General features: G+C 35.3%; 2 protein-coding genes across 2 annotated transcripts in view; one reads left to right on the top strand and one right to left on the bottom strand.

The window, feature by feature from the left end:
• The window catches only part of CCDC146 (coiled-coil domain containing 146), a 67874-nt gene that overhangs the window by 305 nt on the left and 40168 nt on the right, over window positions 1-27401 (top strand). The window contains exon 2 of the mRNA XM_032689626.1: window positions 4313-4464. Within this exon, the coding sequence (XP_032545517.1) occupies window positions 4313-4464 (152 nt within the window). The remainder of the gene's footprint in view (window positions 1-4312; window positions 4465-27401) is intronic.
• Window positions 12382-18715, bottom strand: FGL2 (fibrinogen like 2). Its single transcript, XM_032689624.1, has 2 exons — window positions 18031-18715; window positions 12382-15453 (listed from the first exon to the last, which is right to left on the bottom strand). Exons 1-2 carry the CDS (start codon window positions 18650-18652, stop codon window positions 14747-14749), a joined length of 1329 nt encoding a protein of 442 aa, XP_032545515.1. The 5' UTR covers window positions 18653-18715; the 3' UTR covers window positions 12382-14746.

The following is a 27401-nucleotide window of genomic DNA, read 5'->3' as shown; positions in this document are numbered from 1 at the left end:
GAAAGTTTACATGAGTTCAAGGAGAAAGGAGATGGGTTCAGGGAAGCATCACCACACCATGACTGGTGGATACTTCTGTCCCTCCCCAGGCATCCAGTGTTGGCTGGAATCTCTGTGCAGAGCTAGATCAGCTTCTGGTCTGATATCACTGTTCTTATGTTCCAACTGCATTACATAATTTCTCAAACTAATGTGAAATGCTACGACAGTTGTCTTTCGGAGTAACTTTATTTTTCAAGATTTGTGTGCAAAAGGAGGTAGCATGAAGATGTACATAAATATGCTGAGGTTTAGATTGGATATTAGGAAGAATTTCTTCACTGAAATTGGAACAGAATTCCCGGGGAAGTGGTTGAGTCACCACCCCTGGAGGTATTTAAATTATGTGTAGGTGTGGCACTTAAAGACATGGTTTAGTGGTGGACTTGGTAGTGCACCAAGGGTTAACAGTTGGGCTCAATGATCATAAGGATCTTTTCCAAACTAAATGATTCTATGCTTCTAATTCTACAAATGCAAGGGATTAAAATAAAGTTTAAAGGGGTTCATCAGTCACTTGAAATGTACTTCCCTCAACAGAGACTGTTACAAATTTTGTGTCTTCTAAATTAGTCTAGTTGATGCATTCATACATGGAACTGCATCTCTTGTTGCTCAGAATCAAATTTTACTACTTTTGCATCTGTCACTCTTGAGTCAATGCAGCAAAGTGTCACCTACCTGAATTCTGCAATGACTTGTGTATGGACATTGCTGTTTGCTTAATGAAAGATGCTGAAACTATTTTGGGCAATCCGAGTTCAGATTTTTATTATTACTGCTGTCCTGAGGCTGTTTCACAAGACAATTCTCAGCCTGACTTGACCCAGGTTCCAAAACAGACTTGTAGTTCCCGTTCTCTGCAATTCTTGGATCAAGGTTGTGATATTATTTGCAGTTCTGCAGTTTGAAAACATCCATCTTTGTTGAACTATTCTGTAAAGTTAGAAATCATGCCAACTTTCATTTCTATTTCTGTTAGACAGTTTATTTATTAGATACTGCAAATGTATACATTTTCCACTTTGCTTTTTGAACTTTATATATCTGATTTTGTATAAGCTGAATTTTAAATTTAATCATGTACCAGGTAATGGAAGAATGCTAAACTTATTTTAATGTCCCATAAACATACATATGTTTTGTTGCAGTCTGTTCCCTCTTACAGCTGAGTGGAGACAAGGGCTTGTTGCACTATTTAAGGCTGTCTAATGATTTTTCTCTGTCTCAGCTGTCTATAACTGTGCCTTAATTTAATATTGTAGACTTTTCAGATTCAGAGGATTTTTTTTTTTTGTTCTCTCCCTGCCCAGCAAACTGGAGTCTTGGTGAGGACTTTTTTGTACTCCTGTACTCTGCGAGGAAGTGTATTTTTGACTGGCGTCAACTGTGTATTTCACGTGCGAATATTGACAAAAGTGCCTACACCCATAAAACTCTCAGATTTTGGCATTGTTCTGCTTAGAGATTCTGCCACAGTGCTTTTCCCTCGTCTAAATTCTTCCAATACGTTCAGACGAACAAATAAAGCAGCAGCAGCCATAAGTATAAGATGTATATGCTAAAATATTCAACAATTCTTTATAGATGAAAATTGCTCTCTGTCTATAAATGTGTATACATGTTTATGTACAGTAATTCAGAGTTTATTTCTTGGCCCCTATGATGTTTACAGTTATTTCACAATGTTTTGACTCCTCCTGGAGGGATCATGGAATTGCTTTTTTTCCATAAGCAAATACAGACACTGAAATCTCTCTAAAAGTCAAAATGTCCCTGAAGGAATTCCAAACAGCACTGAAGAAAGTCATAAACTTCTCAGTTTAACTTTCACTACCTTAATAGACAAGTGACATTTCAAAAGGTGAATACAAACAACACAATATATTTGTATCCATTTTCCCATCACAATTATAAAAAGAAATTATGTTTTTCTTAACTGTAGGTTTCTGGCTGTGCAATGCAAAATTGTTCCAGCTGTTTGATTGGAATAATATGGTATATACTACTGAAATAGTCTCAAAATTTTTTTCTTCATTTTATTAGAGTTTTAATTTTGATTGTCCTTTATTTATAATAAAAAGCTCTCTTTTAAGGAGAAAGGTCTCCCATATATTATGTGAAAGGCTGAATGGTGTCAAGACTGAATAATCTGAAGTTAGTTCTGCATCTTTAGCAGCTGATATGGGTTTTATAATGATTTTGTCCCACAGCAGAATACAATGTTCTCTGCATAATAGTTATCCTGCATAATAATTAGCCTAGGAAAATCTGCTGGTGTCAGGTGAACATTTGCATAAGGTGGCAGTCTTTCTACCAAAAGTTTGAACTAAAATGCTGTGATACTGATTTCTCCATTCCTGTCACCTACAGACAACTTCAATGAACCCGTGAAGGAATTCTTGAATTACTCCATCTATGCTCCATCTCTACTTTGTGCTATGCTTTGCTCTACAAATGCTCTGTGCCTCCTCTGTCTCACTATGTCATGGCAAGATTTTTGAGTGCCTCAGAAATCTGTCTTTCCCTCTCTTCCCTCTGCAAGATACTTATTGCCTCTCTTTGGTCGTCCCATATCTCTCATATCTTGCTCCTGAAATGTTTTGTCTTCTTTCATGCTGCTTCATGCAAAAGGTTGGTATTTTAAAACTCTCTGAATATACAAAACTCTTAAGATACTGTTATGCCAGAGATGGGCTTGTCAGCTATTAATTGGCATCTGATAGACATTGTTGCCTTATCAGGGTGGCAGGAGCATTGTATCCCCTTGTATTCCACCTCCCATTTCCCTCTTCCATCTCAGCATTTTCACACACCCCAGAGAGTTCTCATGATAGATGCCTGGGAACATAATTCTCAAGTGCTGTACTTGAGTGTTTACACTTTGTGTAAACAAAAAGTGAAGTTACATGAAGTTGTAGTAACTTTATGGCATTAGGTCTCATCTTGCTCAGAAGCAATTAACAAATATCCTTGATCCAACTGTTACAAGTGCAAGTATCTTAGAAATTTCTGTTCCTAAATCAGAACTGTGAACATGGGATTTTCTCAAATATAAATGTAGGGAAATTGTCTTTTCCAATAACCCTACTTATTCCAACTTTCTTTTCTCTCTCTCTCTGTATTTATTAAAAGACTGTGTTATGTAATTTGAAAAAGAGCTTTCTTCAGGATAAAGCTTATACCAAGCTATGATTTTGAAATTTGGATTTTAGCTTCTTCTAAAGCTCCTTCTTTTGGGTAAGAAAAAAAGGTATTCCCACTCTTATTAGGAATCAAAATACAGCTTAAATCCTGTGAGTTTTATTATTACTCTTGAATTAATTCACTTGGATATTTTCAGGGGTGTATTATTTTAGCAGAAGTCACATATTGAAAATGTAACCTGGTACATAACTGAAATGTTAGTACTACATAGGAACTCTGACATTAGGAGGTCTCAGAATAATTTTTTTTTTCCAGTATTTTTCTGTCTCCTATTCTCAGATTTTATATCCTGTTTTCCCATTTTGTATGGTTTCAGGGTTTATTTGATGAGTTTGGGGTTTGTGTTTGTTTAAGTATGGCCATGAAATGACTTACAGACATGAATAACTTCAGTGATATTACTCACACAAGTTAGACTAGTTCTTGTCCTCAAGATCTCCCCGCTTTGTGAAGGGGCTCCTTTTCAATGTAATTACTCCCTACCAGGTCAAGGGACACTGAAGGTTGGGCTTATGTTGAGTGGAGAAAAGGGGAAACACATTCCTGGATTAATTTTATGGAAAACACAAAGTTTGTAGCACTTGGAGATTTTCTGTATAAAGACAAGCCTGAAGGCAATGGCTGGACTCCCCCATATAACAGATTTTCAAACTCAACTGGTCAGAGCCCTTAGCAAGTCAATTTAGTTTTGGAGTTAGCCCTGCTTTGAGAAGGAGATTGGTCTAGATGACCCCAGAGGCCTTTTCCAGCCCAAACCTGTTATTCAGTGTGTGTTCTTTAATATTGTTTTGCATGTTGTCTAACATTTTATGTGATGGTAACATAGCCAAATATTAGAGGATTTTAAAAATACTCAAAAGAATGACAGGGTGGTAGTGCAGCCTCTTACAAGTCTTTCATGAAGTTGTAACTGTAGGCTTGCCCAGGTTGCTCACATTGAGACTTGTGTTGTTTGAATGTGGGTCTCACATGTTGATGTGCTTTTTTCACTACACATCTTTCTTGCACAGTCATGTATGTCCCTGGATCTAATGAACTGTATTTTGGTATTTTTGTTGCTTCCTAGAACATAAAACTATGAGTCAAGCTGGTGAAGAAAGTTCCAGTGTCACAGAATTTGCAACTGAGAACGAGCAACAATTGACTCCAACAATCTATAGCCGAGACAAGGGATCCACTGACGTAACAGCAAGTCCTGCATTTCAGTGTTTAGATGAGGTACTGTGTGCTCTAGCTTTCCCTGTCTGTAACAGTGCATATTGTGTCCAAATGTACTAATCTGAAGTGTATATTTTGTTGTTAACAATGGAAGGTTATTACCATAGATTATCTACAGCTTCCCCACATCTTCTCTGATTTTTTTTCTAAGTGGTAAAGAAATTTTGTGAAGCAGTAACATGCATAAGGCATATTCTTGTCAGGCATGCTGTGCTTAATAGATAATCATGTTATTTTTTCCAGTGGTCATGGCCTTAAAGAAAATGAGAATAGAGAGGTCTTGGTTTTGGTCTTGTAGTATTCTAGCTATAGAGGTAATTGCATCATGATTTGTAGAAAGGCTTCATAGCTGCTGGAAAAATCCCAGGTAAGTGCCTCCTGAGGCACTAGTAACTGATGATAATAGAATAAACCTTTTGGAACTCAGTTTCTTTTGCAGGATTTTCTGTATTAAGGAAATTTTCAGAATACTAGAAATATTTTAGAATTAAGATATCAAATACATATGAAATGAAATCCTTAAAAGTGTAATGCCAGAGGAGTCATTAAGAGATATCTAATCCAAAGTTTACACTGAGTAGATTCTCTGCAGATAGTTGTCTAATGTATTCTTTAAAACTTTGATGAAGATAGCTCTTTGTGTATCCTTTTTCAGCATTTCACCATTGACAGAGTTTTAAAAAATAAAGATGTTTTCCCTAAATCCCAGTTTAAATTTCCTTTGGAGTGAATAATGCAGCTTTCTTCTTTCTTTCCCACAGTGACAATGGAGAGCAGTCAATTTCTGCCTTCTTTATAATAAAAAAGTACATCTCTCTTGTATCCTTAGGAGGATTTGTTCTCAGAGTTCTTACTTAAAGTTGCTTTACTTTGGGCTCTTTCCAACTTGGATGTGTCAGATCAATTTGCTAGCCCAGCTCTCTCTCACTACTGAGGACCCATGGTTCCTAGAAAGGAAGGGCTGAGAGTTTGTGGTGAAGGGGAAAACAGGACTGGCCTTTTCCTATCCTGCCATTAGATCATACTGAACATAACATGAGGCTGCACAATCTGTCTCTCTCTAATCCCTTGTGCATTCAAGAGGCATAGAGATCTTTGCTTTCAGTCCAGTGCCAGTAAATGGTGAGCCCACAGCTTCCAGCAGTTTGGCTTCCAGTATTGTTGCAGCACAACCCCCTTTCTTCTCAGTCCAGGGCAGTTGCAAAACTCCAGGACAGCTCAACTCTCAGGAGAGTTGACCTCTCACCTTACAGAAATCCTTGTGTCTACTGAAAGTATGGAAACTGCACTTTGGGGAGTACTTAATTCTCTAGCTACTCCCATACGTTTTCTATAGATTTTCAGTTGTGGTTGAATTTTTGTGACATTGAAAAGAAGCATATGCCTAATACAAGATATCTTTACCCACCCCTCCCTCCACCCTACCAATGGCCCCTTCTAAAGTGTATTCTACCTTTCTGCTTTGTTTTTTTTCATTTTTCATCATGGTGAAAACTTATTTTTCTGGAGTTATTCTATAAAATTATTAGATTGTTTGGCCCATTTTTTTCTCCACAAAAATCTTTCCGAGGAGGTTATTCTGTATATCAAATTTAAGGGTAACTTGTTTAGCTCTGATAACATCGTAAACCATTAAAATGGGAAATACGGGGTAACCTTAGTATTAGATGTGCTAACTCAGGAAAAAAACATGCTGTGGAAAACTAAAGTAAGCAATTTGCATAGTATTTCATAAATGAGGTCTTTCAGTAATTTTGTCAATTTTTAAAAGGGAACTATGACTCATTTATTCGTATTACCATAATTTTTAACAGTTCATACTTGTGCTTTACGGATGAATTTGGCTTTTCATCACTTACTCACATCTCTTCCACTGACATGTTTGTTTTCCTTTGTTGAACTTTATACATAATTCAAGGATAAATATATTACTTTAGTCACCATAGAGATTCTTACATTGACTCTGTCTTCAACTTCTTGGAAGAGCTTTCAGAATTTTTCCACAGAAGAAGAATTGTATCATATTGTCTCAATTTTACTGACTAGTCATTTATGCCTGCATAGCAGAATGTACTTATCAGAAGGGACACCTTTTGTCATTAGAAGATTTATTTGAGAACACGTGTATCCTCTCTTCCAGTTAAGCCAGTCTGGTTTTTATTATGTAAACAGCAGATATGCAAACATATAAAGAACAAGAAGTCAAACATGCACTTGCTCTCTCCTTCAATTTTAATAACACATAGTAACATTTCTTAGCCTTGTGGGTTAGGTAAAAATATTAAAAACAACAGAGGTTTGAACAAAGGCCACTCAGTTCATTATGATTTGCTTTTTTTCACCAAGGGTTACTTCTTTTCACCAAGTGTTTTTCTTTATCACCAAGTAGACATCAGCCTATTCTGTTGGTTACAGGACTGCCATACATTTACTAAATGAACTTTCCACTTCTTTGAGCCTTTGTTGTTATGTCCTTGAAATAAAGACATTTGCACTGACACTTAATTGAATTTTTTGACTTGTGAATCTTTCCTTGTATCCTGTTTTCTTCCAGTGTTAGAGTTAAATCAATCTGCATCATGTTAAGAACTCTCATGGAAAACTACATAGTCTACTATTTGTGTGATGAAAGTAATGTATTGCTTGGATAAATGCTACAGTAAGATGCAATAAATTATGCTGTTTTCAGTTTTATTTTAGTACATTATAGACCATGTATATATAATCTGATTCTTAAAAGGCAGCAAAAAAAGGTGTTGATTTTTTTCGTATATATTATCTGAATTTCAAGAGCCATTAATTTTATTAAATGAATATTTTACTAGCAGTTAGCTTCAGCAAAACGGTCTGAATTTATTCTCATCCTTTGCCTGCAAATTTATGATTATTTTCCAACAGATGGTAATCCATTTAACATCTTCCTTTATCCTGGTATCATCCTCTTTACAATACTGCTGTTACTGCTAAAGCAGCAGACAAACTGAAGTTGTCATTTGAATGGATAAAGCAACAGAACATGACACAAAATTGGATTAAATGCTCAAAATGACATGATCAGGCAGAATGAAAATAAAAAAGACCAATTAACATTGACTCCTGCCCATTCTCCTAATTTTTGTCCCTGTAATTTTTACCCTTCTCTGTACTGCATAGTAACAATTTTTTCACTCTGGACACTCAAGTTATGCTTTCTGTTCCTCCACCTGGTCCAGTTTTAATGGGAACATAAATAAATAAAACATCTGTTGTCATAATGACGCTGTTGATGCTTAGTTTGTAGCCTGTTACAGTCTTCAAATCCTCTTCTGTTTCTTATTTTTGTTTTGTTACCCAAATCACAATCCCAGACACAAAAAAGACCCTTACTCTACATATCTTGCCAATTTGACAATGAATCATAGACAGCTACACTCTAGGAACAGTTTTCCATCCACTTTGTTTTTGCAAAATTTCTAAGATTTAGTAAATCTTATGAATTGATGGCAAAATCTAGTGGTTCATCTTTTTGATTCAAAAGACATGGAAAAACTAGTGCTCTACAGGTTCTTTCCCTTAGAAGGAGAAATGGAGCCTAGTATACCTTAATTCTGTTTAGTTAATTCTGTTTATTTATAAGTTAGGTACAAGCTCTTTTTTTCAGGGAAACAAAACTAAGCCAATCAACAAACAAACAGAAAAAAAAGGAAGAAATCAAATGATGGGTATCTTCTCCCAGTTTGAGGTCTTTTTACTCAAGGCCATGTCTCATGCTTTTTCTTTCTCTTTCTTTTATTGGTGTGTTCTTGGGTTAGAAAGATAGTTCAGTCAAATGTATACCTGCATTTTTAAAACCATACCAGAAAAGTGAGTCTGCAACATTTATCTTGCATGTCTTTGCAGTGGATGCTCTGAAGCAGCTATTAATTCTGTAAAATAGCATACTTGTGAATGGAAAGTGCTTTCCTATTTACCAGATTCAGTGAGCGGGTACCTGTTTGGAAGGTACCACAATAGTCCCTTTCTGGTACTGAACATCATCCCTTTATGTGCTAAATCTAAACCTGCAGAAGAATAAACTCCTTTGGGAGATTTTCCTGATGGTCTATTGTAAGCTGTTGTACTCTGTATCCTATAAAGATAAAATGGTCAGTGCCCCCTGTCTGATACCAGCACCAAATATTTAATTTTCCTGCTTTTTTGGTGGAAATTGTCACTATCATGCTGCATTTCTTTTTGCTGATGTCCAAGTGTCCAGTTGCCATCATCCACCAGGGAGCAGAAAGAACCTTTCATGAATATTTTTCATTGCTATTTTGAAGCTCGGAGTGTTTCTGAGATTAACGAACTTACTACCTCTGACTGCCAAAAGTGGTTGAACTGCTAATAAAGATATTAAGCAAAATCCTGACTCTACTGGAAACGTAGAGCAAAATCTCCATGTCTACCAAAAAATCAACAGTATCATGACAAAGACTTGTTTTGTTGCTGCTTATCTGACACTGATTTATGTCGATGCTCTAGCTGGAAGAGCTTTAAAGTCATAGAATGATGCATATATTCAGTGTTTGGCTGTGGTTTAAGGGGAGAAAGATACCTCTCATTTTTCTCTTTTTTCTCATCTGTGCTGCAGGAAAGATGAGAAAGTTGCATAAAGGTTGGCTACAGCTTTCAAATATAAATACTAAGAATCAATATTTCATATATTTCTTTAGAGACATAATGATGTCTAACAGCCCCACTTAAGAATATACAGTCTTTTCCAATTTTTTTTTGCTAACAAACTGGTTGTTAATTCTCTCCTAACTTAGGTTAAATGGTAGATATAAACAACTCCTGTTTAACAAAGTCAATACATCTTTAATCCTAGAAAAGCTACCTTGGGAGATTGGGATATAATTATTTTTTTTTTTAACATGAGCACCAATTTAATTTCTGTTCCCCTACACTCTGTAGTAATGTACATTACAGTACTGTAATATACTTTCTGTTATTGTAAAGTATGATCATCAGTATATTTTTGCACAGTAACCATAGCAGTGCATAATTTATTTCAGTACTCTCCAAACATGTATGTGCTCTATCAAAGATGTAAAAATCCTAACACAGCTGTTGAATGCAAACAACATTTTCAAACTTAAGCTGATCCTGGCACACTTCACATTAAATGCTTCAAAGGCTCCTGGCACAACAAAAAAGCCTATAAATATGTTGGCACAGACAGCTAAGACAGATGTTGTCTCTGCCTCCACCCACAGGAATCCAACTGCTAATTAAATAAACCTTTTTTAACTTTGTTGATATGGTCACTTGGGAAGTCAGTTAGGGGTTATAATGTGTCTGTAAGCTAAAGTGTGGTTTTTAGCAACAGCTTCCAGCAAGTAAGCAATAGTTTACACAGTGGATGTTAAAGCAATTGGTGGTTGTGATAGGAAAGTTGATTGTTCTAAAAAAAGCTGTAGAGCACTGAGGTGAGTTACAAACCTCAAACAGCAGGAATGAGAGCGGAGCCAGTGTAACGTGCTTTTTCTACTGAGAGGTTCTTTTCACCACTAGCAGTTGACACTGGAAGCAAGGCCAGGAGGTTGTTGGATGTGTTCAAACTATCACAAAGCTGGCAGTGTTTCTCTTCATTTCTGAAAAGCCTGTTCAAAAGCATTTATGATGTCTTGTTTCTTCTATGCTGTTATAAAGTCAAGTGCAAATTTCATGCCACACAGAGGAACCACAGCTCCCTAAAGTTGTGAGAGTAGGAGAAGGAATAACCTTTAACAGTAACATCATCTTGCATTTTAGTCTTTTCTTGATCATTTCTGATACTCTTGAGACTTGACAAGACAAGCATATTTCTATGTTGTTTTCCAAAGCTATCTCCCTCTTCCTGCTTTCTCACCCAAAATACATATTTGAGACAGGGCAATCTTGTACTAAAATTGAGTCTGCCTGACTTTGTATGTCAGCACAACCGTGTGATGAGGAAGCCAGAGCAACGTTAACCAACCATACATTCAATAAAAATGCCCAGTGGTGGAGAATCATCTGTTACACAGGTGAGGTTACTTTAAATGTTAAAAAGTGAATTTCTGATTTACTTTATCAAAAACACCTGTGTCCAAATACTGCTAAGTGAACAGTCTAAAGCTCTGCATGGGGAAGGATTCTTATATTTGGGTTTAGCATATAGAGGTTGAACTGCAGAGTGAAGCAGAGGGGCTTTTGTACTCTGCCTGAAGAAAGGCATGAGAATTTCTGTTTCTCAAGGTGAATCCTACTTCTTCATAAAAATCGTTGTTATTCCTTAAATGTATGTGTGTAAAGCCTGCATTATTTTCTACTGTGTAATTCTAAATGATGGCATACTATTCTTGTAGAAATGTAATCGTAATTAAACTTAGAGTTTGTCTTGATTATATGAATATAATTAAGTATTTGGGGATATTTTTTCCAGTTACTAGTTTCTAAATGGGTTCTTCTTTTACTGAGATCAGAAAAATCTGATGAACAAAGACTTGAAAAATAATATTGATTCATACACTGTTCTCATGACGTGTGAGGCTTGGACTTGACACATCATCTTAAAACATTGTTTTCTGTTTCTGGTTACCAAATTAACTTCTGTCAGAAGAATTGTAACTCTATAGAAGTTTAATTAAAGCTATGAATGAAAGAGATTGCTTTAGTAAATGAAATGTTTGTCTTTAGTAGGGCCTGTGGATGGTATTGCTCAGCCATTTTTCTTTGAAACTTAGGTGAATGTCTTCAGGCCCATATGTACCATTTCCTCTTATTTCCTAAACAAAAAGGAACACAGAATAATTTTTTTTTAAATATTTTTAAGTCCTCTTTCTTTGTAGGCCAGTATTTAATTATTTTCTCATCTTTTTTCCTCTATGAAAACTCAAAGTCAATCCTTCCTGTTTTGATTTTTCTATGACATGTAAGTCATAGAAGCTAAGTAAATTTGGCGTTTGTTTCTTTTGTTTGGTTTTGGTTTAATTTATAAACAAGGTCTAGGTATGGATTGAGGACCATCTTAATTCATTTTCCAAATAATCAATAAAAGCAAGTTTGTTTTCCACCAATTTATCAAGCTACCTGTTCTCAGCCCTGAGTTTGCAGTCTTTCCCAATAAAACACCATTAGGGAAACAGGTATTTGCATTAAAAAGGGAAGGAAAAAACATCACTGCTTTCAAATCTTCATTTCTTCTCTGGTTTATTTTTTTTCTGGTTTTTTCTTTGGTTTTGTTTAAGCAATGCATAGAAAGCCAAGACATGACAGTCTGCTTGGCTGATCACATTGAACAGATGGGTTTATGTCTTTATTTTTTGGAAACAACCCATAGGAATTTTGCTAGCAAACCCACTGTTAGTAATCTTCTTCTCTAAAATTCACAGTTTAGATATTAGCAAGATTAAAAGCACAAGTGTTTTCATAAAGATTATCAGTGTTACCTGTTTTCCATAAAGTGAAATACACAGTTTGAATTATTAAACCTTAGTCAGAGACCAAGTGCTTTTTGCTTGTATAAAAAATTGTGTGCTTTAATTTGGGGTAATATTTGTATTCACATGCTTTGATGTTGCTTGCATTTGACCTGAAAGGTCAAAACAGATTAGTTTGCTTCTTCTCTTTCATATTAAAGATAGAGGTTGTGTAAACCCTTGATTGGGCAATTACTTTTTTCTCTTCCAACATGTGAGTAGTTTCAAAAAAATGTCTGAAATTTCAGCCTTTGGTATTATCTGGCAGCTGAAGTGTCATAAAACAGATCTCTAAGGAGCTATCATTATTAGCAATTACTCTCCTGGCACATCACATAGTCATCTGTGTTGGTTATGTGTGTTTTCTTATTGCTTCAATTTTTACAGAAAATCAATAAAACTATTTATGACAAGTTTTTTGTATAGTGCCCGTGTACATCTATGACAGTAGTACAGCTTTAACAGTGTGACATAATTTTATTACACTGAGGAAGAACAAAAATAATGTTTTCAACAACACTTTGTAAAACCAGTACACATTGACAGAAGTTCAGCTACAACAGTTCCAGGCAGGTAATATTCAAATTTGTGCAACAGCATTACCCTTCGTTTTTCCTTTTTTTTTTAAAATGCATCAGACAAGGCTTTTGCAGGTGATATTAGTCACATTTGCTTATTCTGTTAAAAATCCTATGTTTTATGAAGTTTTCTTCAAACAAGATTAAAAAAGAATAATTTTCAACTACTTAACAGGAAAAAGGCATTTCCAAGTAGAAGCTTGTAGATACTGGAAGTCATACTTAGCTAGTTACCATATAATGACTAGGAGCAAATTGTGCATTTAATGCAAAATTATTAAATATAATCATATGCAATTAGATATTTGCCCTTTTAACCATTTGCTTTTTTTTGTTTTGTTTAAACAATTCTTTTTTTATCCCAAAATAAATATTCTATAGATTCAAAACACATTCTCAAGGAAAGATTATACATCTTGCAATTAAGCTTTTTCATTGCTCTTAAAAATTGAAATATAAAAAACCAAATTACACTTGAATTATTCTTCAAAGTATTTACTTCTTTAAAACATATATTAATATTTTACAATTTAGTAATTGCCAGTGTTCTTCACTTGCATAAATTATAACCATAATATTTTTGTTATAATCTTAAAAAAAACAGTAAAGGTTATATTTGTGAAGTATTAGGTCAGATGTATACTTATATTCTGTGTATACTTGTATTCCTTTAATGTCTCTTTTAACCAAAAAGTCTGTACCAGCAATGACCACACTTTAACTAGTAAAGAAATCGTTTAAGTGTAGTTTTTCTGCATCTCAAGATTTGTTTAAGCAAGATGGTGGAATAGCCTCTTGCTAAGATAAATTACATCTCCACTCAGAATGTTGGTCACTATATTTGTAGAGACATGGCCCAGATACACAGTCAAATTTGTGCTCATTATCTACAATATGAGCTTTAATAACAGTATCTCTAAATGACAATTCCTGAAGTATTTGACAATTTGATTTTTTCATTTGTTACATTTTAGAAAAAAAGTCTTACCTTGTATATTCTCTTTTTTCCTTAGAATTGCCAGTGGGTTTTTATGTTTCTGTGGCTATGAAAGGGGTACTCTAGAAATGGGGAGAACAGTCTTTTCATATATTTCAAAAAATTTATAATATTTTAGGGTCTAATGATACTTAAATTGAGAAGTATTAGGATGAGAGCTTGAGTCTCTACAAGAGCATCTTGTAACATTTGGCTTACCTAAAAGGTTCAGGAGAAAGCAAAATGGCTCTGTAAACTTAGTATGTATTTAGAGGCATTAATGCAAAGATATGGATTCTTCTTGATGTGTCTTTCTCTTACCTGTCTATCTGCCTGTATAAATGTACAGTAAGCTACACAATAGCTCCTTTCTCACATGAGCAACAAGTAGGACCTTGAGCTTTAATGGAGGAACCAAAAAGAGCAAGAATGTTGTCGTTCATTATATGCTCACTACATGTGTAGGTGTGGCACTTGGGGACAGGGTTTAGTGGTGGACTTGGCAGTTCTGTATTAACAGTTGAACTTGATGATCTTAAAGGTCTTTTCCAAATTAAACCATTCTGTGATTCTATGATTATTTCCACTGCTTTTATTCAATTCTCCCACCAACTTCTTTGAAAAAGCTTTGATAAAGAGGATGAGATTTGAGGAATCATGTTCATTTTCTCCAAGGTCTCTTTTCATGTCTTTGGGCAAACTATGTGGCCCTCTATTTTTCTAATCCTTTAAAAATAATAATTTGTAGTACTTTTCCTAATTTATATTGATATTGCCATGGTATACCTTTGAAGTTTTAAAGGATAGATGATAGAGAAAGGCTGCTCCAGAGACACTGGTTTTCATTCTAAGTGTTGACAAATTTATATGTCATTAATTATACCTATGAATTGTGTTTAGGTTAAAATGTAGGCATTCATTCAGACACAATTTGTGGAAGACCACTGAAAAGTTTTAAATCATAGAATGTGGTATATCACAGTCAGTAAAAGCACCAAAAGCAATGTTTAGAATATTTACATAATGATACCAAGACTTATCTGGTGTTAAGTTTTAGCAATAACTATTCAGATACTTTCATGCTGATTTTAATACATTATATGGGTCAAACTGTCTCTAAAAAATTATGTGGAAGTATGTTGCTTTGTCTAGAACAATTTTATGCCAAACATAACTGAATACTTGAATTCTGAGTATAATACTGAGTAAGTACGATGTTGAGTGCAATCCAATGCAAACTAGTTAAGAGAAATGTAACTGCACAAAAATCATTGGACAAAACTTTTGGGTCTGATCATGATTTTTACTGATTTAAAGGCTTGCCTATATCCAGTGGGAATATCATCAGAAATACCGTGCCACGTACCCCAGAAGATGCCGTTGCGAACACCTTTGTATTTCTTGTGGTAGTACTTGCCATTGAGGTTGGCTGACAAGCACGCGTCAAACCACCAGCCAGAGCTGTAGTAGGCGCCGCAGTTTCCTGAAGGATACCTGTCGTTGTCCTTGTCTGGAGTTGTAAAGAACTTTTGGTCGTGGTTGTAATGTTTGCTGTAGTGAAGGGCATCTCCTGCTGTGCCGCTGTAGCCGTGAACGCTTAGGCGGTACTTCAGGTACTCGTTGGCCACGTAGAAGTGTTCGTATTTCGCGTACTCTCTGATTCCATTGAAGTCTTCAAGATCAATTCGCAGTTGCATTTCTTGGCTCTTTGTCAGGAGGTGAATTCTGTCATTCCCCAGCCAAAACTCCCTGCTGAGGTTTCCGAAGCCATTTTTGTAGTCATTCCAGGTTCTGTTGAAGTTAGTGCTGCCATCCTGACGCCGCTGCAGCACTGTCCAACCGCCTCCATTTGTTTGCATGTCACAGTAAACTTCAAAGCTCTCATTTCTGGGGTCAGGACTAATTCTGTAGATTCCGTTACTCCTTTTGCCTGCTGTGTAATGGTCAGCACAGTCTCTCTGCATTATTTGTATAACTGGTGGAAGAAGAGACAGTGTTAGAATGAACATAATTTCAATTTTAAAAAGAAATAAAATTTTTACCCAGACTGATGTGGCATGTAGAACTTGGAATGAAGAGACTTTTACATTGGAAATAGTATTGCAGCAATTTCAGTTCTAAGGAGAAACAGATTTTTTCCTTCTATAATAGCTGCCACCTAGGATCATCAGATAGCTGTCCAAAAAAACCCATTTAAATGACTTTTTGTATCAACTTGCCAAATATTACGGGCATTTTGATAGTTTGCTTTCTCTTTCCTCCTTTTCTCTACTCTTTATCCTACTACCTCCTGTCCATATTTCTAATGCTTTGTGGTTACACACTTGCTGCTTTTTATGTTTAAATGTATACAATCACACCCTGTCTGTAATTATCTGGCAGTGTGTCAGAGAAAGCCCTTTGTACACATGGCAATGATGTTATTCTGGCTGTTGTTCAGTTAACATAATCTGATAGAGAACATAACATCCTTAGGAATGTTTCATGTGTTAATGTTGACTGTACTTTAGGAAGCAGGAAAAAAGTAATAAAATTGTCACATCTATTGTAGTAATCATGTGATTCCTAGAAAGATGAAGCTGGAAAAGCGATAGTGCTTTCCTGTGTATGTGGCATTGCTGGCTTTACAGAAAGGAAGAATGTTGGCATCTACTATTAACACAGCTTTTTCCCACCAGTGGGTGATGTGTTTTATTCAGAAGAAAAATACCCCCAGGTTTTTCCTTCAGACTGAAAGTCCATTTTTGATCTACAGTGTCATCCAGTAATGTGATTCTATTCAACAGCATGATATTAGAATTCCGTGTTCTTAAGTAATACAGAGACCTCTCAGAGTCAAAAGAGTCAAAACCATAATGTTTATTCCTATTGTAGATCTGAATTTATGGGCATGTTCATTTGCGGGCTTGGATTGTAATTTTTCCTGGAATATTTAAACAATTAATCTACTTCTTGAAAGGGAGAAGTGTTCTCAGGCTGCAGCAGAGAATAAGACCCAGGACTTCTTGTTTGCCCACAAACTGGAAATTTATGAAACCAGAAAGTATAGGAATTAAAGGCTTAACAGTAAAATCTAAATCCACAATACTTTCTAATTTATTTCATTGAATTTTGTGTCAGATCTTTGGTGGACTGAGTTTCAGACCAGATACTGACAGAGAATATACTTTTCAGGCAAAATTCTTATATAATCCAATTCAATTCCTATTTAAATAAAGTTTTACTGTTTATTTCAGTGGATGCAGGAATAGATCCTACATAGGAAAAAGTTGTAGCTGTTGTCCTTGCTAGTTTTCATAATGAATATATTGCTGCTACGAGAGCTTTTAGCATGTTGCTGTAAAATATAAGAAATATCTAAATGATCATCTGCTGTGAACACTACTCAACATTTCAATATGTGTAAGGAACATCTAAAATTAATTTAGTCTGTTATGAAGTACTGTACTTGAATGTGATTCATTGCCCATTATCAATATAACAAAAAAAATCACTCATTCTTTTTGTAAATGTTTTATATTTGAATTAAAATAAATTGATTTTAACACTGATTTTTATCTGATTTAAGCTGATTGCTTATATAGTAAAAGCATTGCCTTTATTATTACTTATTTTCTGAACCACCTGGAGATCCTTCTATTTTCAATATGGGTAGACAGAAGAACAGTTTTATTTTAAACTTGAATGGTAAGCAACAGAGGCTTAAATAGTGTAATGCAGCCTGATCTGTCTCTGTTTTGTCTCTCGAGAGCCCTATCTTCATATCTTTGATATCTAAGTGGTAGAATACACTGACAAAGTACTGAACATTTCCTGTTTTCAAAGATTTTTACATAGATGTAAAAACTTTTTGACTTTACAAAAACCCTTGATCTTGCCTTAGTAACAGCCAACATCAGAAAGAAATTATTGGTTCTATTTCACGATTTAGTTAGGACAATTAAAAACTAAAAGAAAAAAGTGTTTGTCAGTGATAACAACTCTTTCTGTTTTATGTTGCTTATATATTAAATTAATGCAAAGGATTTAGTATTAAAATGATAGTATATATGTTACACAGTCAAGAAATACTGTTAATAAGTTTTTTAGCTGGGCCTTTCACATGTTTGCTGTGATGATAAAAAAATTATTTTACTATCCATCTGTTAAAAACTAAACATTTTAATGGATTCATTTTACCCCTTCTAATTCAAGAGGAAAACATATGTAGTTCACTGATGTTTAATGTCTTTAATGAAGGGTATTATGGTGTAAAATAATGTTGATTTTTCACATTTACCAATTGAATTGCAAAAAATCATCCTTAAAAAGTTAATGTTTTAGATCCTTAATGAAGTCCAATTCTAGGAGAGACTGAACACCTGCAGCTCTCAGTAACCCTCTAGTGGCTGCTGAAATGTTTTACAGGAGTATAAATAAACACTAAAAGAGCAGATACTTGTGAAGTTAATGGCACAGCTATTTGGTTAAAATATATTTTAAACTGTTTACCTAATATTAGTAAAAGGCACAGAAAGCTTATACAGGCAGTAAGAATTAACAGGTTACATACCAGGTCTTGGTTGCATTGCTGGACACTTAGAAGAACATTTGTTATCCAGGTTGTTCACAGCAAACGTTAAATTTGCAACCTTGCTGTCAACATAATGTTCTACATTGTTCATATTTATGAGGCTCAACCTCTCTAAACGACCCTGCAGTGTCTGAATCTGATTCTTTGCATTTTTTAAGCTGGTTGCCATTCTGTTAACTTTGCTTTGCAGTTCCTTTACTCTGTTATCTTGTATTTCACTGTTTGCTGCTGGAGTTTCTGCATTAGGTAGCAGGAATTCATTACTACTGTCTCTTTCTTGGTTGTCATCTGCCTGCAGCTTGCAATCTTGGCAGCATTTCTTCAGCTTGTTTACTGCTTCTTTAAGGTTCTGTACTTCTTTGAGAGTCTTCTCAAGCAGTCTGAATTCTTTGGGTAACTGAATGGTCATCGGAGGCAGATTTATCTGATAAGGACAATCCTCTCCTTCATCACATTTCCGATTAGTTTTGAGCTTTATAGGACAAGTCTCTGTAACTTTTGCTTCTTTAGCATTCTCTTCATCTTCTAAAACAACTGCAGAGACGTTTGTGAAAGCAAGGAGAGTTGTCTTCAGCAAGACTGTGAAAACGAGGAGCTTCATCTTCACTGAGAATCGAACAGTATGAGGAAGTATGCAAAAGTGGAACAACTTTATAAGGGCAGCTTGAAGCCTGTGAGTTATCAGACTGCCTACACTGTTCTCAGAAATGGGTGGGAGTGCTTGCATCACGGGTGATTAATAGCAGAGCAGAGTAGGTAGTGCTTGCAAGAGTAGCACATTTCAGTCAGTATTCCTGACTCAGAGCTAGTGTATGTAAGCAAAATGATGAAATGCATGTGTGCTGGTCACTCATTGTAGTTTAATTTCATTCCTTCCTGTACATGGGTTTTCTTTTTTGGGAAAAATAATCATCTGGCCATCTATAACAGTCTTCTAACATCTGTTTCTTAACATTTGAGTGTCTAAAGCTTGTTCTCTAACCCAGACTATAATTTTAACATAGCAGGTGGAAAGAGTAAAAACCAGCCTCTTTCCCATTAGAGGTTTATCACAGCAATAGCTTCACTGACACTCAGTCCCCTTCTTCCTAAAACTTTTCTTATAACTTAATAGATGTATTCATGAAAATTATGTAAAACCAAACAAATGTTGAAACAACACATATAGGTTTGATTCCAAACATTTTTCAGGATGGAGTCACAAACTCAGGAGGATGAGCAGCACTTTCTTCTTCCTACTTTGCCTAACCCACCTTAAAATAGTTGTCTGGAATATTCATAATTTATATGGCACATCATTGCTAAAAATCACTGTTATCTGATTCTGAGTACTTCTTATTGAACCTTTCTAAGTGAAGGGAAGTGAACTTAAGACAGTTCCCCCTTTGATGCATGGGATCATAGCTGTTGGAAACCCAAAGCAAATCCTGGTGTTCTGAATAATGTCCCAAATTCTAAATCTAAAGGGAGGCAGAGAGCTAGGGAAGGAACTCTCGTCAGTTTGGGGTATTGATCTTCTTTTTATTGTGCCTCGTATCAGCTTTCAGAGTTCATCATGTGCTTCGCATGACTAATCACACCAAACAAAGTAGTTCTTCTCCAGGTGACAGCTGCCATGTACTCCCTTATTTTTATTTTACAGCCACGTTTGCTGTTCTCATGTGATGCCTATGCAGTTTTAATGATCTATGTCATTTTCCTTGTGCCTCAAAGCAAGGCATGGATGTGTCTTTATGCATTCACAACTTGGTCGAAAGAAAAATAACTTGCATGAGTAAAGGTATTTACACCAGTTCTTGTTTAATTAGTCAAATCTGAACCATTTAGTTCCTTAAACCCTATTTGAAATTGCTCATAATACAGATTAAATATTAAACAGACATTAGTCACACCTATAATCCACAAGTTCATGATGTCTGTAATGTTACTGGCTTTTATACACACTACATGATTATATTGATATTACAGGAGTGAGGCTTGGTAAAAAAACCTACTCATTCCACCTGCTGCAACACTTCTTTCAAATCTCTGCATAGCACATTCTTGGGAGATGGTTTTGAATCTACCTTTCCCATCTTCTAAATGAACATCCTGAAACCTGCCATGGTGCTTTTAGTTGTGTAGCTAAACTGTGTCTCTCTCCCTTTCAGATCTCGATAGTTTCCCAGCAATGAGGTGAAAGACCCCGCACTCAGGTTTAAGATATGGACATCACTTTGGTTTTGTTAAAAATGTCTCAAAACTGAAATGTTTGTAACATGTATGATTTTAATTTGTAAGCAAATTTTTTAAATTATTCATTTAATTAATAGGATGCTAATTTTTTATTGTATCAGTGTAAAACCAGGTATTTACAGACCTTTGTTCTCCCATATGGCTGCTACTGTCGAATGGAGGAAAGCTATACCAGCCTCTTTTGAGGGGCTTTAGAAATAGAATAGAATTCCTAAATCCTTGTTATTTGGGAAGCCCCTTCTCCCCCACACTGTTGTTTGTTCACTTTACAATGAACTCTGCTCTCTGCTTTGTGGCTTTGAACTGGACAAACTGTTCTGCATCTGTAAAATTAATAATTATCCTTGGTAGACCACATTGTATGAGTTGCCTTGAAATTTTTAAATGCATATTGAATATTGTTGTAATTTGTGACTGCTGTGCTGCATTGAAAGCCAGAAATATCATTAAAATTTTGTAACATCTAGAAGGGCAGAAATTTCTAGTAATAGTGAATGTTATAAAAAAGAAAGTTCAGATAGTAAGGTGAGGTATCTGAGCTTTTCAAACATCTTTATCCCGATACATCCATTCCTTGGCCCCATACATACCTTCCTTCTGGGATATTTGCTTCCTCCTTTATGTGAGGCTTCAGTAACTTGAGTTGCTCTGCTATGCTTTGGATTTCATTATTAGTCTGATGTTCTGCTGCTAGGCTGTCAGCAGTCTGTTTGGAGTCCAAAAGATCCATTTCTCCATCAGGTATCTGTATGGCTCTCTCACCTGGAGAAGTCTTGTAATTGAGGGTTGATCTTTCTTGCTGTTCTGTCAGGGAATGTGCATTCTCAACAATTTGTCACATCTCTCTTCTTCCTTCAGGAACTCAAAGTAGTATGCCACAGCCTTTTTCATGTTTCAAGTCTCTTATCTTCCTTGGGATAAATGAAGCAAATCTTCAAATCTGATTTTTTCAGAAGTCTTTACCCTTAGAAAGGACATTGAACAATCTTAAAGTGTGAGATGCTGATGCAGCTTAACTGCATTAATGGCAGAAATATTGACCAGATCAAAATTGAGAACTGCAGGTTGTTTATAAGCAAAGTTTCTTCCCAGATGGGGCATCTCTAGATCCCTAGACTGTTCTGCATAAAACTTAAAACTTTAAATCAGTTAAACAGTCACAAAACCCAAAAGCCAATCTTTTTCAACTGTGAAAGGATCTAACAATAACAGCTGATGACTGTGAGACTTTTCTACTAAGGCCTTTGGTTTTTTGCTTAAAGGTAATTTTCTTGTAGTTTTTCATCTCTTTTAGCCTTCTTTTTAGGAATCTATTTTTCCCCCTGTGGACTGAAGAGATATCTTAATCTTACAGACATATCTTCCTAAACTGAAAGCTCATGATGTTTTTAAATTCTACTGAAGATTTTAATTCTATTCCAGAACTACCCGGTGATGACAAAGTTAAACTGATGTATTTTGTTTCATCAGACTTGTCTGACGAGTGTTTATTCAAAGTTTATCAAAACCAGCATGAACCCTTTCCCATGTTTTTTTAGAGTACGGACTTTTTCTGGCAGATAATGGAATGCAGGTCAAATAGAAAACAGCAAGGTTGTGACTGTAGGCAGATGTTAATTTAACTAGTGACTATGGCAATTTAAAACACAACAACTTGCCATCTGTTTGATTTCTGGCTTTGTGCTGGTAGTCAACGCCTGCAGAAGAATTGCTGCAAAGCATCCAGGTTTCTCTAAGCAGTTCAAATGATTGATATGAACAAACCTGAAGCACATCTGAGTTCATTCATATAAACCATTTTGGTGGCAGAGTGGGATGTGTTAAGATTCAACCGCTGCATAATATTTTTGATTTTTTTGTAAACTTCAGTGATTCTGTGATACATTTTGGCTGAGAAAGAGGATGAAAAATAATTAGATTAATTTTCAGGTTTTCCCACAATGTGGGATATATGCCAAAATTCCATATTAGAAACAAATTCTGATTTAGAATTCTCTCTGATTAATTCAATTGCAGTTTTTTAAATTCAGTAGTCATTCTTCATGCAAGCAGTCCTTATGTTGTCCACTGGATTGTGGGACTACCCATGCAACTTGTCATGTGTCCATGAGAACACATCAGAACACAAAAAGAAAGGCAGTCTGATTCCATTTTGATTTTAGTTGTTAATATTCAGATACAGATTACACAGAACTAGTAGCCATGTGACTTTCATACCTGTTGAAATTGGTCATTGCTTTATTTATAAATTCTGGCAATAGGCAGAAAGGCAGCACTGACATAGAGCATGTAAGTAGTAGGTTAAATATTTATATAAGCAATTGTAAAAGTAATACATGTTATAAAATTCATGTGGTCAAAGAATATCACTTCTTCTGTTAAGGTGAGAACCATATTTGTGAAAAAACAGGTCCATGAAACTAAATTCTTATTATTTCTGCTTCTTTCATGACATCTGAAGATCTGCCTGCCCAAAATCTACGATTTACTGCTAAATATTTCCTTTATCTGTAGCCATAGAAGACACTGTATTTGGCTCAGTATATAGGGAGAATAAACTAGAATGCACTTCAAGAGTGATGACATACCAGATACATATCTCCCTGATATGTCTTTTCAGGAAAATTCCTTTTTGATTCCTGCACACCTGCTCCAATAAGACCAGCAAGTGTAAGAGTAGATCTTACTTTTGAGATTCACAGTCAGAGAGGTGACAGCAGGAAAGCTGTCCTTTACCAAAATTCCAGTCTCCTATGCCCTCTCTTTCTGAGCCATATGAGACGCAATTGGCCACCAGATACATTATTTTTATCCTGATTTTTATATTTTTCATGTAGGGGTTGCTCTTTCCCATGAACTGGGGGACAAAACTACTGTTATGAACTTTGTCCTGGGAAAGAATTTGTGATGTTATCTTTCCTAGTCATTATTTGTTAGTTTTAGAAGACTTTTTAGCAGTTTATTTTTCATTAAGGGAAGCCTGGCTCATCCATCTGTAAATAAGAAAGAAAAATTGTAGACATTCTATGTAAGGCAATACAGTGCTGTATCTACCATAAGTAGGTGTATTTATGATTTTCATGCATGTCTTTACCCCCATGCTCAATTTTGTCCTGTTTATGTAGCATTGCAAATAGCTTTTTTTCATTTGAAATACTTTGTAGTAGACTATGAGCCTTTCAATGGTATATTGATATAAATATGTCAGAATAAAATGAGTAGATATTAATAATTTCTCATGCTCATTTATTTGGTTTATGATTTTTCTGTGTTCCTGGCTTGTTATATGTAGAATCAATGCAGGCAAGTCACTTTTCTTTAGACAGCAAAGTTCAAGGAACCATAAACCCTATGCCCTCACTTTGTGAAATAAAGATATGCTATATTTAAAAAGTGCCCTCAATCTTCCTATTCATCACATTTATGGTTTTCTTGGAATAGGAAAGAGGGCAAAATCATTTGTGAAGCATTTATTAAAATAAAAAAAAAATCACTTTATCAAATTATTTAAATTATTTTAACTTCCAAATAGAAATGGCTTAGAAAGGTGATTTTGTTTTCCTGTAAAAATAGCACTTTTGAGGGAAAACAAGCATACATATAAGTGTCATCTTATACAAATGTACTTGTTACTTTGTTATAATTTTGCTTGTCACAAACATCAGGAGATAAATGCCTGACTGTATTTGTGCAATCAATAGCCTCATGGCTTCAAGTATTGTTTATTACCTAAATAAATGTTGAGAAAACTCAGTAACAAATCTTTTTCTTTTTGAAAAGCCAATAAATAAGCTTCTTCTATGAACTTCTCATGCTTATCCTAAGTCTACTTCTTGTAATAGATGTATGTAGTTACAGATGAGAGGGATTCCACCTTATTTTTTAACCCTAACTACAGCATTAATTTTAAAACCTTGCTGCATTTTTCTTTACTTTCTACCATCATAACCTTTCTCTAGAATAGTGACTTAAGCAAGGCATGTAATTCCCTAAATATCTGCAGCATAGCTATTCCTGTGTGTACTTTCACTGTTTCCCAATCTACAAATGGAATGCAGAATTGCATTCTGATAACTATAATTTATTGTGTAACTAAATATTTACAGTCTTAAATTAATGATTTTTATCTTCTTGTTTTAAGATACTTAGAAATATGTCCTGAAGCCTGAAATATTGTTTAGTAGAGAAATTATAGATAATTTTGGAAGTGTTAGTCTTCCATAACTCTGTATTAATAGTTGATGCATATTGAAAAATGCACGACTGAATAAAAAGTGTAAAGATGATATTTTCTGGCCATATATAAATTGTGATGCAACACTTTACATTAAAATCAGAGTTTAGGTCATCTAAACATCTGGTGTTTGGACTGAGCTCAGTAGTCATCTTTGGCTCTCACTATAGTCAGAGGCAACTAAGAGCCTCACCGAGAATGTTTCTTAGTTCTTATAAATGCTGGAAAGCAGTCTGAAATAATTTAACAAGTTAAATTTTATTATTAAGATAATTAGAATCTTAAATACACTGACTTAATTATTAATCTCTATTCTGACACTTATTTTTGCCTTCCTTAAGCTTTCTGAAGTCTAAAGGCAATGTATTTCAATCTTTAACTGCATGGTTTGGGAATAATATGCGAGACAAAGTAAGGTAGCCAATGTTTAGACTCAGTATACTTCAGGACAAGTCAATATCCTCTTTTGGGTAAAAATTAGAAAGCTGTTGGTACATCAGCTGAATACAGAGAGTATCTTATAACTAGTGCAATATATATTCAACCACTGCATCCTTATTGAGTCACAGCTTTTTTAAAATTTGACGGGGCAGGGCCCTGAGGTGACCTGGTCTAACTTTGAAGCTGTCCCTGCTTTGAGCAGGAATTGGGACTAAATGGCATCCGGAAGTTCCTTCCTACCTTAAATTTTCTAACTTAATTCCTCTCATGTATTACACAGAATTTATTCTTTACTTTATGTTGTAATAACAATTATGTAAACATAGCATTCTGGAAAATGAAGTGCATGCTTTAAGCCCTGTAGGAAAGCAGTGAAGATGGTAAAAACTGTCCTGTGTATTGTTTAGGGAATCAGATGAAATTGAAGTCCTTAGGACTGTTAAATTCTCTGGCATCAGGACTGGGAGTTTTTGGAGCAGTTTTCTTGTGTTTTTTTAAGATTGCCAGGAAGGTTACAAACACAAACTGTATAGACTTTTAATTGGTTTTCCTTCATTTTTGTATGCTCCATCTTGAAGTAGCCAGGACATGATCTTCAGTAGTAGTGAGAAGTCATAGTTACAAACTTCCTCTGAGCCATGGACTGAACTTGAGGAGGAATCTTTTTTTCCCCTAGTGCATTATCATGGGTCCACAATTTTGCCTAGATAATTTGGAGGTATATTTGGAGGAAAGTCAAACACCAGCAGATATCCCCAGCTCTGTGGTTCTGTGGAGACTGGCAGCCAGCCATATGGACAGAAATGCACGAGTCATAGCGTGGGTTCAACCTGCTTGTACCTGTTGTGCCCCTGCAATGTAGAAACAATGGCTGAGAAGACAGTGCTGCCCTCTCCCTGGAATAAGGAACACCTGAGCTGTGTGGTAAGTGTCAAACAGTCTGGACTAAATGAGGATTTTGACAGAGGATGCAGAACTCTCTGTTCAAAGAGGACACTTATCCTTTTTCTTTCCTGAATGCTTAAACTTTTAAATATTATACAAAGGAGGTAAGAAAAGCTCTTCAAATAAACAACACAGAAAGAACATTCCAAACCCGACATAGCAGACTGGTCAGAAGAGCCATATGACAAGTGGCTAATACTATACTGAAATCCTGAGTGTATACAAACTAATCCCTTGATATTTTTCTCTTGTCTCCTATTATGAGGCAAAAGAGTTGTTTAATGAGACGTTTCAGATATTGGAAATAAGCAAATTAATATAAAATGCTGGATATTCTATGTATTAAAATAACATTAAATGTAGTCACAATGTCTTGTTATAGTTACAAAATCCACAGCTTAGAATGAAGTGGAAAGTGTTACTATTCCATTTGAGCTTAGAATACATTTTAGTTGTTTTGCAGTATCTGCAAAATTAGAAACACATGTTAGCTACATCATTTCTCCAAAACGCAGAGATCCTAGGCACTGTTGAAATTAAGTCTTTTCTAGGAAGCCTCAAGTGTTTCACTTTCATAATGATTATGAGCAATTGATGTTAATCAGTAATTTCTTGGTGGCAACTATATTTATCTTCCATGCTTATTTGGGATGTTTTTTATCAAAAGAGTGTGAGTGACCAACATTCAGATTGCCTCATCTATTTAAGTTTAAAATTTGGCTGAGTTTTATTCATTTCTGTAGAGTCCCAAAAGAATTTTTAAAAGCCTTGAAATTCAAAACAGGAAATGTTCCTAGAGTTCTTATTTATATCACATTTGAGTTACATAAAACCTTGTTTGAAATTTCAGATAAGTTCCTTGGTGTATTACTTTGAGTTGACTGTCAGGAAGGACTGAATATGTTAAAGTGGAGAATGTCCAATGCCCGTAATGTGGAAGTGAGGAGGCATTGATATATTTAGGACCAAATGTCGCTGGTTTTGCTCACATGGAAGAGTACCTCCTTTATCAGGTTGACCTTCTCCCTTCTGTGGTTTTAATTCCCATTTGTATTCGGATATCTTCTCTTTCTTACCGACATCTCATGTATCACATATCTCTATATCCAGACTTGGAGAAACTACTGTGGTCTTACATCCTGAAGTCAAGCTCAAAGGATATTCAAGAGGACCCTCAGATAGTGTGTAACCCCATATAGTGCTCATTTTTTCTTGGAATTTTCTTCAGGATATTTTGTTCAGAGCTCTGATGGGGAGCTGTTGGTAGCAAGCAATCATGAACTTATTACTAGTGTGGGGATAGAGAGAAGTTATTTGGGTGCATAGAACAACTATTTGAGCATAAACAGTTTCTGTTTTTCTCATGGATCCTTATATTCAGGATTCCTGCCCAGAGCCAGAAAATTCATGTAGAGCTAGAAAAATATGAAGGATATGCCCTTCCCTTTCACATTTTCAGAAAAATTTTCCTCCACATTTTCTATCATAGGACAGG

Source organism: Chiroxiphia lanceolata, chromosome 5 (genome assembly GCF_009829145.1).
Source record: "Chiroxiphia lanceolata isolate bChiLan1 chromosome 5, bChiLan1.pri, whole genome shotgun sequence".
NCBI classification, from domain to species: domain Eukaryota; kingdom Metazoa; phylum Chordata; class Aves; order Passeriformes; family Pipridae; genus Chiroxiphia; species Chiroxiphia lanceolata.
The sequence above is the reverse complement of the archived record's forward strand: the minus strand, read 5'-3'. Positions and strand labels throughout refer to the sequence as shown.